Consider the following 14,087-nt stretch of genomic DNA (forward strand, 5'->3'; position numbering starts at 1 on the left):
CAACATGTCCAATCTGCATTCATTAATGAAAATCCAGGCAGGAGTGGAACGCTCTCAGTTTACTAACCTTTCGCAATCAAGTTGTTCAATCGTGTACATGAATGCAATGAAATTCAAGTCCTCTCTATGCATGATCGGGTCGAGTTCTGCAGGTGGCTGAGACTGCCTGATGTGTTCTGATCGCGTGCGTGTTGCCTGTTGTTTGGTGTTCCTTTTGCGCTGCCGTGTCGCAATACCTTTCATAAGTCGAGCCGAAATATACACAGGTAGGGATTGACTTAAAGCTGGTATCGAAAAGTGTCGCATGTTAGTGGTCATGTCATGTGATGCCACACTTGGCCGATCCAAACCAAGTCGATCAGACAGGATAAATCGTTGCTACGTAAGGTTGCATGAGTCTCGCGCTTCACATAAGGCTTCTGTACGCAAAGTATTGTCCGATTGCTGTACTCCTGATTGAGGCTTGGACGAAGTTGTTGTTATGCTCAGCCACCATGCACTTTGCGGACCCATGCTATCTACACCTGTCCTGGTTAGAGCTGATTTGACAGGTGCCGCTCAACGAACGCGTTGTGATTTTGTCCAAGAATTCAACCCAGCATATATAAGTGTTGGTTCCAAAGAATTGAGCGGCCAGGGCTCTGTCGAGTGGTGAGCCTCGCACGTGTTGTCAGCTTTATATTAGCCGACATCGGTTCTGACCACTGTCGCAACTTCTGTGTCCCAACAAACGACTGAGATGCGACATTCGCCCACTCAGGTATCGAAACAAATTCTTGTTGGGTTGTTGTCGATATCCATAATTGTGATCCTGCGTCAGAAGCGGACCGTGCCATGGGTCCAGACGTTCGAGTCGAACTTGGTATCAATAAGATGGATGAACTGTAACGTGTGTCAAGATCTGTCCGGCTAAAGCGATGTTGCACATGCTTCCCACTAGGCTTGATCGCTATAAATCAAAAGCGGTCGCATCATGTCGACCGAGACCTGTAATAAATGTGGTGCAGGGAAGCTAAAGATACTTGATAAGCACCTGTAGCATCGAAAATGCCGATTAGAGAATACCGAACGTTGAACACATACTCTGCTCGAGGTGGCGATGAGCAGACCTGCGAAACAACCCAGTGTGAAAGAAGAGATGAGGTATCATGGTGGAGTGCGTGTCATCACTTCGCCCGGAGCACATGTCTACTTAGGTAAGCATCACTGATGGGGTCGCAAGATATATATGCATCAGATCGAAAAAGAGTAAGAGTATAATTGAATACTTGAAGATGTGGGCGAATGGAATCGTGTTGGATGTGAAAAGGGTCTGAGAATTGGCCATGAATCTAGGGGGTTGAGAAATTGCCAAGCCACTAGAGACACGGAACGCGTCGGCTGCCTGTTCACTTGCACCCAACATCTACACGTGCTTGTCCATGTAAGAAAACGCGTAGATACGAAAGCTATTACGATGTTCTAATGTACGCCAGAATGAAAGGAATAACACGATGCCACTTACCAGGAGCCGGCAAAGCCACGATAATATGACCAATCGATACGCTTCGCTCGCAGCCTCCAAGATGGCTCGTCGACGTCATGATATCTTCGCGCGCCTACTCATCAATCTCATGGAGCCTGAAGCTTAACCTTTTCTGTCTGTTCTTCGACGATAAACTTCCACATCACCTCCGCCGCCGTCTTCGCGCCATCCATCGAATTTAAGGTATCCGCCAGCATCCTCGCTTTCGCGGCATACGACGGATCATTCAGCACCTTCAGAACCGTGTTGCGAATATTCTTCGCTTTCCAGGATTGTTTTTGCACACGGATACCTGCTCCAGCATTCATGGCGTTGTCCAAGTTCGTTTGCTGCTCGACTTGTAGCGCAACCCCAACTATAGGCTTTCCTGCCGCCAAGGCGCATTGCACAGTACCTTGACCTCCATGTGTTACGATCAAATCGGCAAGCGCATTGGCGGCAGGTGCTGGGATGAACCGATCAGTCACTAGAAGGCGTGCGTCTCCACCCGCAATTTCGTTGGCCTTGCCGATGTCGCAGATCGATTTTGAAGCCAGCACGACTGCGTTCCAGTTGTCTTCAGAGTTTATTCTCAGGGCCTTGATCGCTTCGAACAAGAAGTCTTCAGTTCCTGAGCTTCCCATGGTAACTAGGATGGACGGGCCAGACCCCTTTGTCAGATGAGTTGCGATGTCTTCGTCCAGCTTTGAGTCGTTTCGCGCATACAAGGGACCCGTGAGGACTATGTTCTTTGGGATGCGGTGCAAATATTCCTGGTGGAATATGGGATGGTCGTTAACCAAATTGAGGTCGGCCATGTTCATGTCGAAAAGTGAGATGGGACCTTTGATTGGCCACCCACAGGCAGCAGCCGCAGCTCCAAGGCGCTTCTGTTGGAAGATAGGAGCGTTAATCATCAGACCACTACCCCACCATGCCATGCGCTGCCGGAATGGTCGAGGGAGCCGTGTGAACAATGGCATCATATCCGGAAGATCGCGAATCAAGCCATGTGCAAAAGCTCCAGGATGCAATGGCACTGGAAGAAAGTTGATTGTCCGAATGCCCAGGAGTCGTGCAGCGATAGAAGCTGGAGCCCACATGCCGTGGAACACAATGTCAGGTTTCAACTCTCTGAATGCCGCAAGTTGGCCGTCGATGAAAGACTTCGCAATTTCTTCCGATCCGAAAAACTCAGGCCAGTCCCATCCAAGGTCGTGCGCTACAGATATACCCTTCACGCGTGGTAGAGCTGGGACGATGTTAAACCCAGCGTCTGTGATCTGATATTCGAACCGCGCGCCGCAAGAGAGGAAGTCGATCTTTAGGTCGATATCGGGCGGACACATGTCCCGCAAAGCGACAGCCATCGCAATGGCACGTGTGGTGTCTCCAGCATCCTGCCATGCTACGCTCAGCACGATGTGCACGCTTCGGGATGCCATTGTGCGGTTCAATTCTACTATCGTTGCACAAGAGGAGGTTGAAAGCAGCAAGATAGGGCTTCAGGTTTGGATGACGTTCAGGACACCTTGGTGTATGGAGTCTTATACAAACATCTGGGATGCTCACATGCAAACTCGTGCCCCTCTCTGGAAGCCGCGTCGATCATATTCGTCTCTCCTCTATGATCTCCGAAACGACAGCGATCGGTATGAGCCGTGCAGCACAGCTGCGGCTCGTTCTTACTGCACCGTGGGCTGGTCAGCCTCAGCTCAAAATACGAATGAAACCTTCGACTATCGCTGTGCAACACTCACGCCCGACCCAGCTTCATGGCCACGCCATGCTACGTCTCGCGATAGCTGCGGGGAACCGTAAGAGGTGCGATGTTATCCAGATTGCGTTCGGTCCTTCACGGAATCGGACCGGTGAATGCGTTCGAGACTCTGACATAGCAGGCGCAACCTCCCGCTAGTTGCAATATGCTGACCACCTTTGCATAGCGAAACGAGGCGTTCAGCAATGCCTTTGACGTGTTGCGAGACGTGTTCTTGGTCAATACTGCTTGCACAGCAGACGGATACGACGTGACGGTCGGTGTAAGCAGGCTTTGGATCCGTAAACAGCCAATAGTGTACGTACAATATCGGAGCTGACCAGGATGGCCGCACCTATTTTCGTACCAAGCCACCGAGCTTCGCTTCAACCGCGACGGAAACGGCTACACAGCGACATGGCGTCTGCACCTACTGAACAGTTGTATCTCGTAATGCGATAGCGAAACTGATACCAGTCCTCGATCACGTAAAGGCACCGGAAATGGTCTCGTAGGGTGGGGACCAGGAGATGCATTTGGTTATCAAGCTTCGCTCAAGCTCGGCTTTGCTTGTTTATCATCTTAGACGTGGGATGATCTGTGCCATGTCATGGTGGCTTCGCTTATCCTCGTGTTTGATTAGCTGCGCGGATGAGCTCCGAGGTGTGCACCCCAGAAAGAGCCAGGATGACGCACGGCTATCTCAGAAGCTTTCGATCATCTCCCAGTCTTGCGCGAAAAGAGTCAGGGCCAAAGATTGCACTTCACTAGCAAAAGATGCAGTTCAATCGGTTGTCAAAGTTAATACATTATGCATTATTGGCAGAGATACGACGCGGTGAGGCATCTGCCCTATCATCATCACACGCTAGAAGACCTCGCATTCATCCATAGATCTAATTCCGGAAAGAAATCCATCGCTTCGTCACCCACGATCCTGCTTTCCACCCACGCCTAATTGATCACGGAGGTCGGGGTTAATCTTCGCCGTTAAGTACGACGAAAATTGACCGCTTTGTCGGAACGTCTTCACCCAAGCTGGAGGTGGCGCTTTCAACGACACCTTGTTCGCTTCTTGTCGACCTGCACCAGTGCCTGGTGTCTTCAAGATACTGCGGGGCTGGTATGCTTGTTGGTCCCGCTTCTCATCATCGCGCCGTACAGGCGTGTCCGACTTTTCTTTCACGCTGCGCCATTCCATGCCTAGAGCGGCTGGTATTGCAAGGCAAGCGATGATGAGTGCCGCAAAGAATGTCCCATGAGTCAGCGAGTCGTTGTAGGCTGCCAGTATCATTCGTTTGATTGCTGGAGTAAAACCCGTCGTCAGGTCTGTGGCTCCTGCGGCTAAGATGCGTTGAGGATTTAGACCTCCGATTCGTTCCAGGCCGGCAGAGAACTTGTCTATGTAGAGGTTTTGTCCCACAGCTGTGAAGACTGCTCCACCGAGCGTCTGGAAAAGCGAGAGGACTGCCGTACCAATGGGAACATCGGGTTTATCTAGCACGGTTTGTACGGCTATATTTGGGTGCTGCATGGTGCAACCGACCCCAAAGCCTGTAACTATCTGGGTCCCGATCCAGATACTGTTGTTGGTATCCACAGACCATGTGGTGATGAGGCCGGCACCAATGGCCATGAACAGAGAGCCGAGAATCATGAAAGGAGTGTAGTATCCGATGCGCTGTACAAACCCGCCAGACATGATCGAGCCGACGACAACTGAGAGCACAAGGGGAATGGTGTTGATACCGGATTGCATGGCCGAGGCACCTTTGATGGCCTGGAACCAGAGAGGGATGTAAATGGACACCGTGAGCATGGTCGCGCCTACGCAGAACTGTGAGGCACTTCCAAATGCGACGCTCCTCTGGAAGACGATGCGTGCTGGCAACGTCGCCGTGGTGTTTCGAGTAACGAATTGCCAAAATATGAAGGCTATTAGAAGAATTATAAAGGCGATGAGAAGCACAACGATACGTGGTGAGTTCCAACGGTACTCCGCTGCACCCCACTCTAAGGCCAACAAGAGACAGGTGATCGATGGAAGGAACAACGCGGTACCCAGCGGGTCCAGATGTTTTATCGTCTCTCCCCATGTCTCGAATTGCGGCTTCTTTTCTTCGAGGTTTAGCAAAAAGCATACTGCAAGTATGGTAATGCCACCGAGTGGTAGGTTGATGTAAAAGCACCACCTGCGAGGTATGAAGTCAGTATATGTCTCACATGCGATTCGTCTAAGCGTATTACTGACCTCCAAGTTGCGCTGCTGCTGGTGAACGCTCCGCCTAACAAGGGACCAGCCACACTTGCAACGCCGAAGCATGCGCCAAAGAGACCCTGCAGCATGGGCCGCTTGGCAAGCGGCACTGTGTTGAGCATGATCAAGATCGCACCAGTGAAGATACCACTACTTCCTAGGCCTGCAATAGCGCGTCCAACGATGAGCATGTTGCTGCTGTGTGCTGCACCACAAACAATGCTCCCCAACTCAAAAAGAAAAATGCCGGATAGGAAGACTGGTTTTGTGGGAAAGAAGGTGTATATCCTTCCGTATAGCAGGATGAAGCCGGCTGCTGTGAGCATGTACGCACTACCGTACCATCCAATGTCGCCAATGCTGTCGAATTCGTTTGTTATGGCAGGTATCGCTGGGCCGATGATGGTCCTGTCGAGAGCGACTAGGAAGATCGAGATGTATAGTGACAGCATTATGACTACTGTTTTTGCTGTAGATGGGTATGGAGATGGCGTCGTCTTCACTCCTCTTTGCCGTTCGATGTCCGCTACTATCGGTGGGCTGAGAGGCTCATCGTTCGCCGAACTCGCGTCCCAAAGATGACTTTTGTGGAGGTTTCTGTGCATGTTTTTCAGTGGTGGACTGAGAGGCGAGTCCATAACGTCGTCGTCGAATTTGAAGCTTGTGGGGGTTGAATAATTTGAGGCCTGGTATGGATCCATTATCACTGGCACATGGTCGCCGTCCTCGGATGTTGAAACTCTTCTTATCGTGTTGCGGTGTCCGGCTCCGTTCGCTTCGTTGGCCTCATTCAGCCGCAGTATTCCCTCTAACGCCATTAGAGTGCTTTCCCGAAGGAAGGGTCGAATTTCGTGTAGATCTTCTCGTAAGTTATTGGTAGTGTATGAAGTAGCGACTTCTCGTCTCTGCTGATATGGTTTTGACTGTGCCAGATCTTCTTCTCTTGCGTTGTAAGAGATATACGCGGCGGTGCCTTCTTGTGCTTCGGTGTGTGCTCGTTCAAACGCCGTTTCGCAGTTATCGGCCAAATCTTGGAGGATATTAGAGATCAGGTCGCGTTCTTCGGCATCGGTGTGTCCGTGCCATCTCACTTCTGTGAGCTCGTGAGTGGACGGACGAGACGATAGCGTTGATATGATGGAATAGGCTGGGCGCGCCCCTCGGAACTTCGGTATATACGGAGGAGGTGCCGCCATTGTCCCAATTCGACTGTAAGCCGTGGTTATCAATCCGGATATATGGGGCGCGTGCGCTGAAGCCTGATATATTGCTTGCAGCCAAATGTACGAGAGGTCCAAGGTGATGAGCGAGTAACAAGATTCAGAGATATACGGCTATGGGCTATAGGGGTGAAGAGTATTATAGGCATCAGTATGCTTCAGTTGTTCGCATTAACAGTCAAAACAAGAAGCACATCTCAGTAACACATCTAGTAGACCAAGAAACATTCCGCAGTCGCATCCGCAGCACGACCAGCAAAGCGCAACGGTGCAGTAAGACGGCGATGACTTCTGACGAATACGACGTCTTTCTCACACACCATCCACAACCTCCAAAAGCATCGGAGCGCCATCTTCTAAAACACCGACGTTGTACGGCTTGGCTCTACGCCACACACTTTTCTTGCTCATCCGATGGCGTCTATTAATAAGAGTCTAATGGACCCTGAGCTGTCAGAGGTGGGTAGCCTCACTATCCTGCATGCTTGCACTGCAGTAACTCTCGTGTTCTGTGCAAGATTATGCAAAGTCAGCCAGCGATAGATGATCGGTGCTCGGTGATGACGCTGGGGAGCCGAGCGGTATTGCCAGATCACTGATCTCTGCTGAGACAACCTGAGCGACATTTGAGACGCCTGATGAATCGGTTCCTTTGCAAGGTGAATATGATGCTAGGAATGGAACATGATGTGAAGTGACGTCTCAGCTTTTCCGAAAAGCTGGTGGACGATGTTGGCGATGAGAAAGTGGAGAAAAAGAAAGAGGGCGAGGCTTAGCGTGAGAGGAGGTACAGTCAGCGTGATATCCTATACGCATCATCCGATCGCGATGCCTATTTGCTTGTCCCGACCAGAGCAAAGTCATCATGCAATCGTTGCAGGAGGTCTCTAATTGTAAGTACAAAGTGGCCATGGTTCGTCATTCAGATAATCCAGTCTCCACAGTGCTCTCATACTCTAGCTGCACATCGACCTGGATCTTTCGCGCAGCGCATCGTCATGACCTCATCGTTTGGGTCTGACTCCGCGCGAAATACGTATACTTTCAACTGACCATTTCGGATGACGAAGCTTCGCCTCCTAAAGCAGAGAAGTTCTAGATGCGAAACTTCAATGTGGAGGATCCCCATGATCTTCTCAAGGGGGCCCACTTGAGGCAAACAAGCCCTACCCGTAGTGCCCTCAATGCATACTCACCAAAAGACGCAGGTACAGTTTCAAAGACACCTAGCTTTGCGAACTTGCAACTAGTTTGCGGGGTGCATTGATGTTCAACAGGGACACAGTGGAGATTGCCGCAAAAGCAAACGGCGCCCCTGAACCAAGAATGGCAAGAAAGATTGGCAAAAGCAAAATCGGGACGACGAGCCTATGCTGCGACATGACGCAGGGTAAAGTATTTTACAGTGGGTTCACGATAGACATCAAAAAGGGGGGTACAGCTCACTTGTCATCCTTTGAGTTGATGCAGGTGCCATGATGAACAGGCTGTGAGATCACAACATCGAACACGTAATGAAAACAGTGATTCCGGTATCAGATACGAAGAGAACCATATCATTGGATGGACAGCTTACGAGTTGGGGAATTCCCTAACAACGTGATGACAGCTAAGTCATTGGAGGAGAGTACATGTTTCCTAATGAGCGTCCTTCCGTCCTTCAAATGATCTTTAATATGCGCCAGATACCCTTTCATCACCATCTTGTCTCACCACAAGAGAGTGTGCCGGATTGCGGTATCATTGCCGGTGCCATGAGAACAGAGAGGCCCACTGATCACTGAGGGTGATCTTCGTCCCACTCAGCTACCTTGTCGTCATATAGTCCTGAGATGTCTTCGAAGCACAAGATGAGATGTTTGTTGCACATTGCAACTGTTCCGTAAACCTCGAACTCTTTCTCTGTCATGTCGGAAAGCGTGAAGACTTTCTTGGTGTCTGAGGCGGCTACACGGAGACACTTGACCATGCCGCGTTCGAGCATGTTGGTCCTCAAGACGGGCCTTTCCAAGGGGTCGGCAAGAGGCCAGCTCTCGCTGGACAACTTGTGCTCATCCAGAGCCTTCTGGGCGCATTCGATGAGGGCTTGTTGGCATTGTGTGAACCTGACGTCCTTAAGCGGGGTCGTACCGATGGAAGACTGGCTTGCGATTGGAGTTGGGTCAACCCCGTACTGCTTGTTGCACGCTAAAAGGTCTTGTTGAAGTGTATACTCTCTGTACCTCGCCTGCGGTTCTTGGGGGTCGTTTGCGGAGAGGACAAAGGTGTTAGCATCTAAGTTGTCCATAGCGGTTTGTTCATCGCTCAAGGAATCTTGTCGAGCAGCCTGGGATGAATCAGTAATCATCATCCTTGAAGTCGAAAGAACTGCTGACTGCAGGAACAAAAGTGGCCGCGGATGCATGCGCTTCAGACGCAGCGTTGGCGGTCTGCTAAAGTATGAGTGTCAGAATGAAACCACAAGATAGTAGATAGCGAAGTCATACCAATGATGCAGTGTTGATAAGAGGGACTATGCTTGCAGTGGCGGCAATGAACACATAGAAGAGTACGAGAAAGTGTTGAAAGAACATGGTAGGGTATGATGAAGAGCTGTTGCTGGTAACTTCCGTGCGAGGATTGTAGTTGCTGGACGTGGTTGTAAAGTGGATCGAATGAAGGCTTGAAGTGGAAATGTGGGTTGGCAATCACTTATGGTCGAACTAGACTTCATTCTTATAGGAACTCTTATCTACTGGCCCCATCTTTCGGAATTCGAGACCCGTGAAGTGAGAGTCTGGGTCGAATGAACTCGTATCGTTCGTAGCTGTAATCTTCTCGCTTCCCCAATCGATCATCCGCCCCAATGGAGGTTCGTCGAAGGGGCTTATAGTACAGCGGGCGAGTACGGACTTGGATATGCCTTGGTTCTCGATCAGGACTAGTCAACATGTAGTGGTAATCACACACGAATCAGATCGCCTTTCGTTGTCTAAACGCGGTCGGGGTCTCGGTCGCTTTAAGGCTGACGTATCATAACGATTGGATTTATGAGAATAACCGATCATTGTACTTGTGCTGAAGCAGAGCAGTGCCTGAGATAATTAATGACAGCAGACATGACAGCAGACATGACAGCTACATTGATGCGAATCTCATCACTGATGAAGGTGAAGGTGAAGTTTATCGACAGAAACGGCTTAGAGGGCTAGAACGATTGCGTCAAGTCTGCTTGTTGGAGATACCGGGTTTTCGGACAGACAAAAAATGATTACGTGTTACTCCGACGGTGGAGGTGGCGACGACCGCATATCTCCAGATTACCCGATGATGTACTTGTAACAAGTTGAACATGTAATAGTATGCGAATCCTGTAGGCTCGATTATCTCAAGCACGTATTTGCCCTGTCGGTTTCTCATCAAACTTAGTACATGTTCCAAAACATGTACAGATTATTGCCTGATGAGCTACTCGTGAAGCAGGACTTGAGCAAAGCTTGGGAATATTTCTCAGAGATGACGATACGGTTCGGCACTCCAAACCTGATTGAAGTACCCTCCATATCAAGAGAGACACTCTCATCCATCTTCGATATGTGCTTCTCGACATAACAAGAAAGGCTAGTCAGAGAAGGGAGGCTAGTTCTCTTGGTGCCTAGAAAGCCCTTTAGCACTGTCGTCGTATCTAGTCATAGTGGATGGACCCCTCAGGGAGAGAGACACTGAGTAGACAGCCAACAATAATGTTTCGTTAGCTCTCAAGCTCGTGATCGTGACGTGTGGTTGAAGATTGTCCTTGGTCGATCAGATCGACTAATACCTGGGTAATGTGTTGACGTTCTAACCAGATAGATAATGTTCGTTGGAAGAGCTCGCAAGTATATGAACACTCGCTGAGTAACGTACTAGTGGTGGTTTTCTTCAACATCTACTTTGAATCCCGTCCTACTCTTACCAAGACAAGGGGGTAGCGACGCAAGTTCCACTCCATCAATACTTGGTCAATACCTCTCCAACCGTAAAGTCGTTTCTCACTAGTCTTACTGCGCGTATAGAAGCTTTCTATCATGCGACTCTTTGCGTGGATACAAGCCATCTTTCACGTCTTCGATGTCGTCAATGCATCTACGAGCGTCACTTGGTCAAATCTCACTTCACAAGGACTCGAATTCTCAGAGGCGGACCGCGATAACCTGGATTGTGCACACAATCCTTATTGTAACTTCAATGAAGATCAGGGTACACATGAATGGATAAGTGGTTGTCCAGGCCTTCCTAGGATCACCGAAGAGCTTTGGAGAAGACATAGGCACGTCGGCGCGAAGTTTTTGAGGAAACACTTCCGGACCTACAAGAGACTACAGGGGAGCAAATATAAGCTTGCTTCCGACGAGTTGACGTTTCCTGCATATATGGCAAAGCGATACGCCCCCAGTGTGCCACCTAGTAGCATGCTCTGCGATGGCCTCGGCATGTGCAAAGTGAGTACTCTACTTCGGATTTGGAGTCTACGTGCGCTAATGGCACTATTAGTCCCCAAGTTGCAATGATATTGGTATGAACAACACTGCTGATGAAAGACGGGCAGCCATGTTGTTCTTCGAATTTGTTTCTGGACTCGATCATTCATTTCACATCAGGAGCGAAGCGACCCAGGACCACTACAGACACATCGTCGAGGACTTAGATCGGCTCACAGCAATGTTCACGTATGCAGATGAGCAGCAGGATGCAGCAGTCAAGAAGGAGGAGAAAAGGCAGAAACGCATACAACAAATGGAACTGGCTTTTAGCATCATCACAGCTGTCTTCCAACTGTTTACCACGGCTGCCAACATCCTAAATTATAGGCCAGGAACTCTTACAGCTATGTTCAACAAGTTCCCTAGAGCACAAAGTCTTGCCAACAAATGGCAGCGGGGTCTAAGTGCGATGAGTAACAAATTCCCAAACGCTAGCAGGCTTGCAAAATTTGCGAGCCGCAGGAAACCCGGCGATGGCCTACTTCGCGAAAAGTCAATCGAAAATTCACAGAGTAAGTTTTGATTAAAGTGCGAAGCATCTGTCTAACACAAGATAGAGCTGTGGACAATTACCAGCGGAGGTTGGCTAGGTATGCAAGGTTTGACCAAGGAAGTGGTCAAGGAGATCAACCACAAGAAGGATCTGTAAGTCAGAGCCGATATACATGCCCGAGAAGAAACGCTAATGACACGCAGCCACGGGTTCGAAAAGACTCTGGACTCTGTACGTGCGGCTTTGGTTGAGCTCGACACCTTTGCAGTTGACGAAGCGCTGGAAGGGATGGCACTCCTTTCCTTGGGCTACGAAACGCACAATGGCCATAACATCGTCGATCTATTCGAGAAGGACTTTTTCTTTGGTGCCAACGTTTACTTTCGGGCCTGGATTCAATTTGTAATTGGGATGAAGTCCTACGCTACCATCATAAGCGCCCTTTGGTATGTGCTGCATTTCCAACCACATTTTGTGAGTAGTGGCTAATTTTGACAGGAAAATTGAGGGCGTATACATCGTTGAGAGTCTTACTCCTTCTGGTCAAAACTGCGACCAAGACAACCGGGGACCAAGGTCCAACAAAGTGTGCCTTGAAGAACGTCCCAACAGATCATACTGGACTTACGCAATGTCCAACTACGACGATAAGAAGACACGAAGTCCTCCGGGATGGGAATTTCTCACAAGCGAAGAAGGATTTCATGGTCTGTACGAGACTGACGTAGTTAGATCCGCGCTTTGGCGAGGGGAGGTATGGTATCCGCATCGTGACAAGCAAGAGGAACTCGGATGTCGCGACGAGCCTACAGCTCCTGAACCACCGGAGGTATATGCTGAAGGGGTGAACGCCACAAGCCCATCTGAGTTGAACCCCACGAATGATCTTGCCCCAGGAGCGATACCACATCTGACAGATTACGGCAACGTTCCCGATGGCTTTGACATTCCGATATGTCACAGCTGGCTAGGCGAGGCAATCTCCGACGTGAACAGCACGAAGAACAACAACGCTCCTTGCCAATGCGATGGTCCCAACTCGACAGATGCAACATCCTGGGACCAACCTACCAACTGGACCTTCGCATACACAAAGAAGTTCATCAAGGACGGCGGGATGTATAACTTTGACAACTACGGGAAGAAGTGCAAAAGCTGCGAAAAGTTGAGCACGAGTTGGAAGGCGTTACTGAGACTTGATGAAGAGGAGGAGCCAGCGAAGCACATGAAGAAGGCTTGGAATGGCCGCTGCGACACCAAACCGCATAAGTCTCACCCACTAGGGCAACCGCAACTCAGCAATCCGCCAAAGACAAGTTCATCAGCTTCATCTATACCTAACTCTTGCACCCCAACACCCACCCGAGAGCCCATCGTCCAAGCTACATCTGAATTCGTCGCTCATGAAACACGATACCCTAAGAATACTCCCAAGAACATAACGCGACAGGGCGAGTGCAACGGACCATACTGCATCGTCGACACGGTTTACGTGATCCACGAGCAGAACTATGGATACAATGTTGACTCATCTGTCCGAGCCAGCGAACACGGCTGCTACGCTGGTGATGACTGGTGTTTTGAGCAATCAGCACATGACATTTGCGAGTACCCTGATGGGGACGAGATCTCAGATGAGGACGAAGAAGAGGAGGAAGAAGAGGTCGGCGAAGACGAAGACGAATACGCGGACTTCATTCAAGACGACAAACCTCAAAACGGCACCACCCCAGGCGACAAAGGCCCAGATGGCAAAATCTCAGGTGGTGAGACAGCAAAAGACAAGGAACCCACTCCCGAAAAAGACGGGAACATGAAGAAATTTGAAGAGGAACACAATCGCCAGAATCGGCGACAGGATTGTATCTGCGGTGGAAATGGTAAAGCAGGTCAACACGGCATCTCGTGCTTCGATAAGGGCGTCACATCTAGGACGACGACTGTCAAGGGCAGGATGAAGCAGACACACACTCCTGGCAGTTCTGCAACTGGTGCGCCAAACGCTTTTGGTGGCGGAGCCATACCTACGACCCAAGCAGCTCTTCGCATCAAGACTGTGTACGATGTCGGTGGTGAGGCCGCACCCATGACGCAACCCACCCTTCGCATCAAAACTGTATACGAAACCATGAAACGAGACGTAACACTCCAAGCGACGCCAGAAGTGTCGAGTCTTGCTACTCCGACCGTGGCTCCAGTGTTTCTTCCTAGCAGCTATGGTTCGCTCGCTTCTCACTCGAGGGTGACGATGGGCTGAGTTGCCTTTTGTGTGTACGTGCGTGTATGGTGAGGGTGCAGGACAAATTCGCTTATCGGGGAATGGTTTGAAGGGCCAATTTGGTGGGAGTGTGG

The 14,087-nt window shown here is 50.0% G+C and overlaps 4 protein-coding genes across 4 annotated transcripts; 1 reads left to right on the forward strand and 3 right to left on the reverse strand.

Annotated features, from left to right (window-relative positions):
- Nucleotides 1–1,611: 1,611 nt before the first annotated feature.
- AA0111_g4612 (hypothetical protein) lies at nucleotides 1,612–2,949 on the reverse strand (the record flags this gene model as incomplete). Its single annotated transcript, XM_028650635.1, has 1 exon — nucleotides 1,612–2,949. One exon carries the CDS (start codon nucleotides 2,947–2,949, stop codon nucleotides 1,612–1,614), a length of 1,338 nt encoding a protein of 445 aa, XP_028508190.1.
- Nucleotides 2,950–4,188: 1,239 nt separating this feature from the next.
- AA0111_g4613 (Efflux pump) lies at nucleotides 4,189–6,716 on the reverse strand (the record flags this gene model as incomplete). Its single annotated transcript, XM_028650636.1, has 2 exons — nucleotides 4,189–5,455; nucleotides 5,515–6,716. 2 exons carry the CDS (start codon nucleotides 6,714–6,716, stop codon nucleotides 4,189–4,191), a joined length of 2,469 nt encoding a protein of 822 aa, XP_028507958.1.
- A 1,801-nt stretch (nucleotides 6,717–8,517) lies between these two features.
- Nucleotides 8,518–9,090, reverse strand: AA0111_g4614 (hypothetical protein; the record flags this gene model as incomplete). The annotated part of the gene is made up of 1 exon (XM_028650637.1): nucleotides 8,518–9,090. The coding sequence occupies one exon, from the start codon at nucleotides 9,088–9,090 to the stop codon at nucleotides 8,518–8,520; it is 573 nt and encodes a 190-aa protein (XP_028507870.1).
- Nucleotides 9,091–10,786: 1,696 nt separating this feature from the next.
- AA0111_g4615 (hypothetical protein) lies at nucleotides 10,787–13,992 on the forward strand (the record flags this gene model as incomplete). Its single annotated transcript, XM_028650638.1, has 5 exons — nucleotides 10,787–11,200; nucleotides 11,253–11,754; nucleotides 11,800–11,887; nucleotides 11,939–12,181; nucleotides 12,234–13,992. 5 exons carry the CDS (start codon nucleotides 10,787–10,789, stop codon nucleotides 13,990–13,992), a joined length of 3,006 nt encoding a protein of 1,001 aa, XP_028508063.1.
- Nucleotides 13,993–14,087: the final 95 nt, after the last annotated feature.

This window comes from Alternaria arborescens (assembly GCF_004154835.1).
Source record: "Alternaria arborescens strain FERA 675 chromosome Unknown contig_8, whole genome shotgun sequence".
Classification (NCBI taxonomy): domain Eukaryota; kingdom Fungi; phylum Ascomycota; class Dothideomycetes; order Pleosporales; family Pleosporaceae; genus Alternaria; species Alternaria arborescens.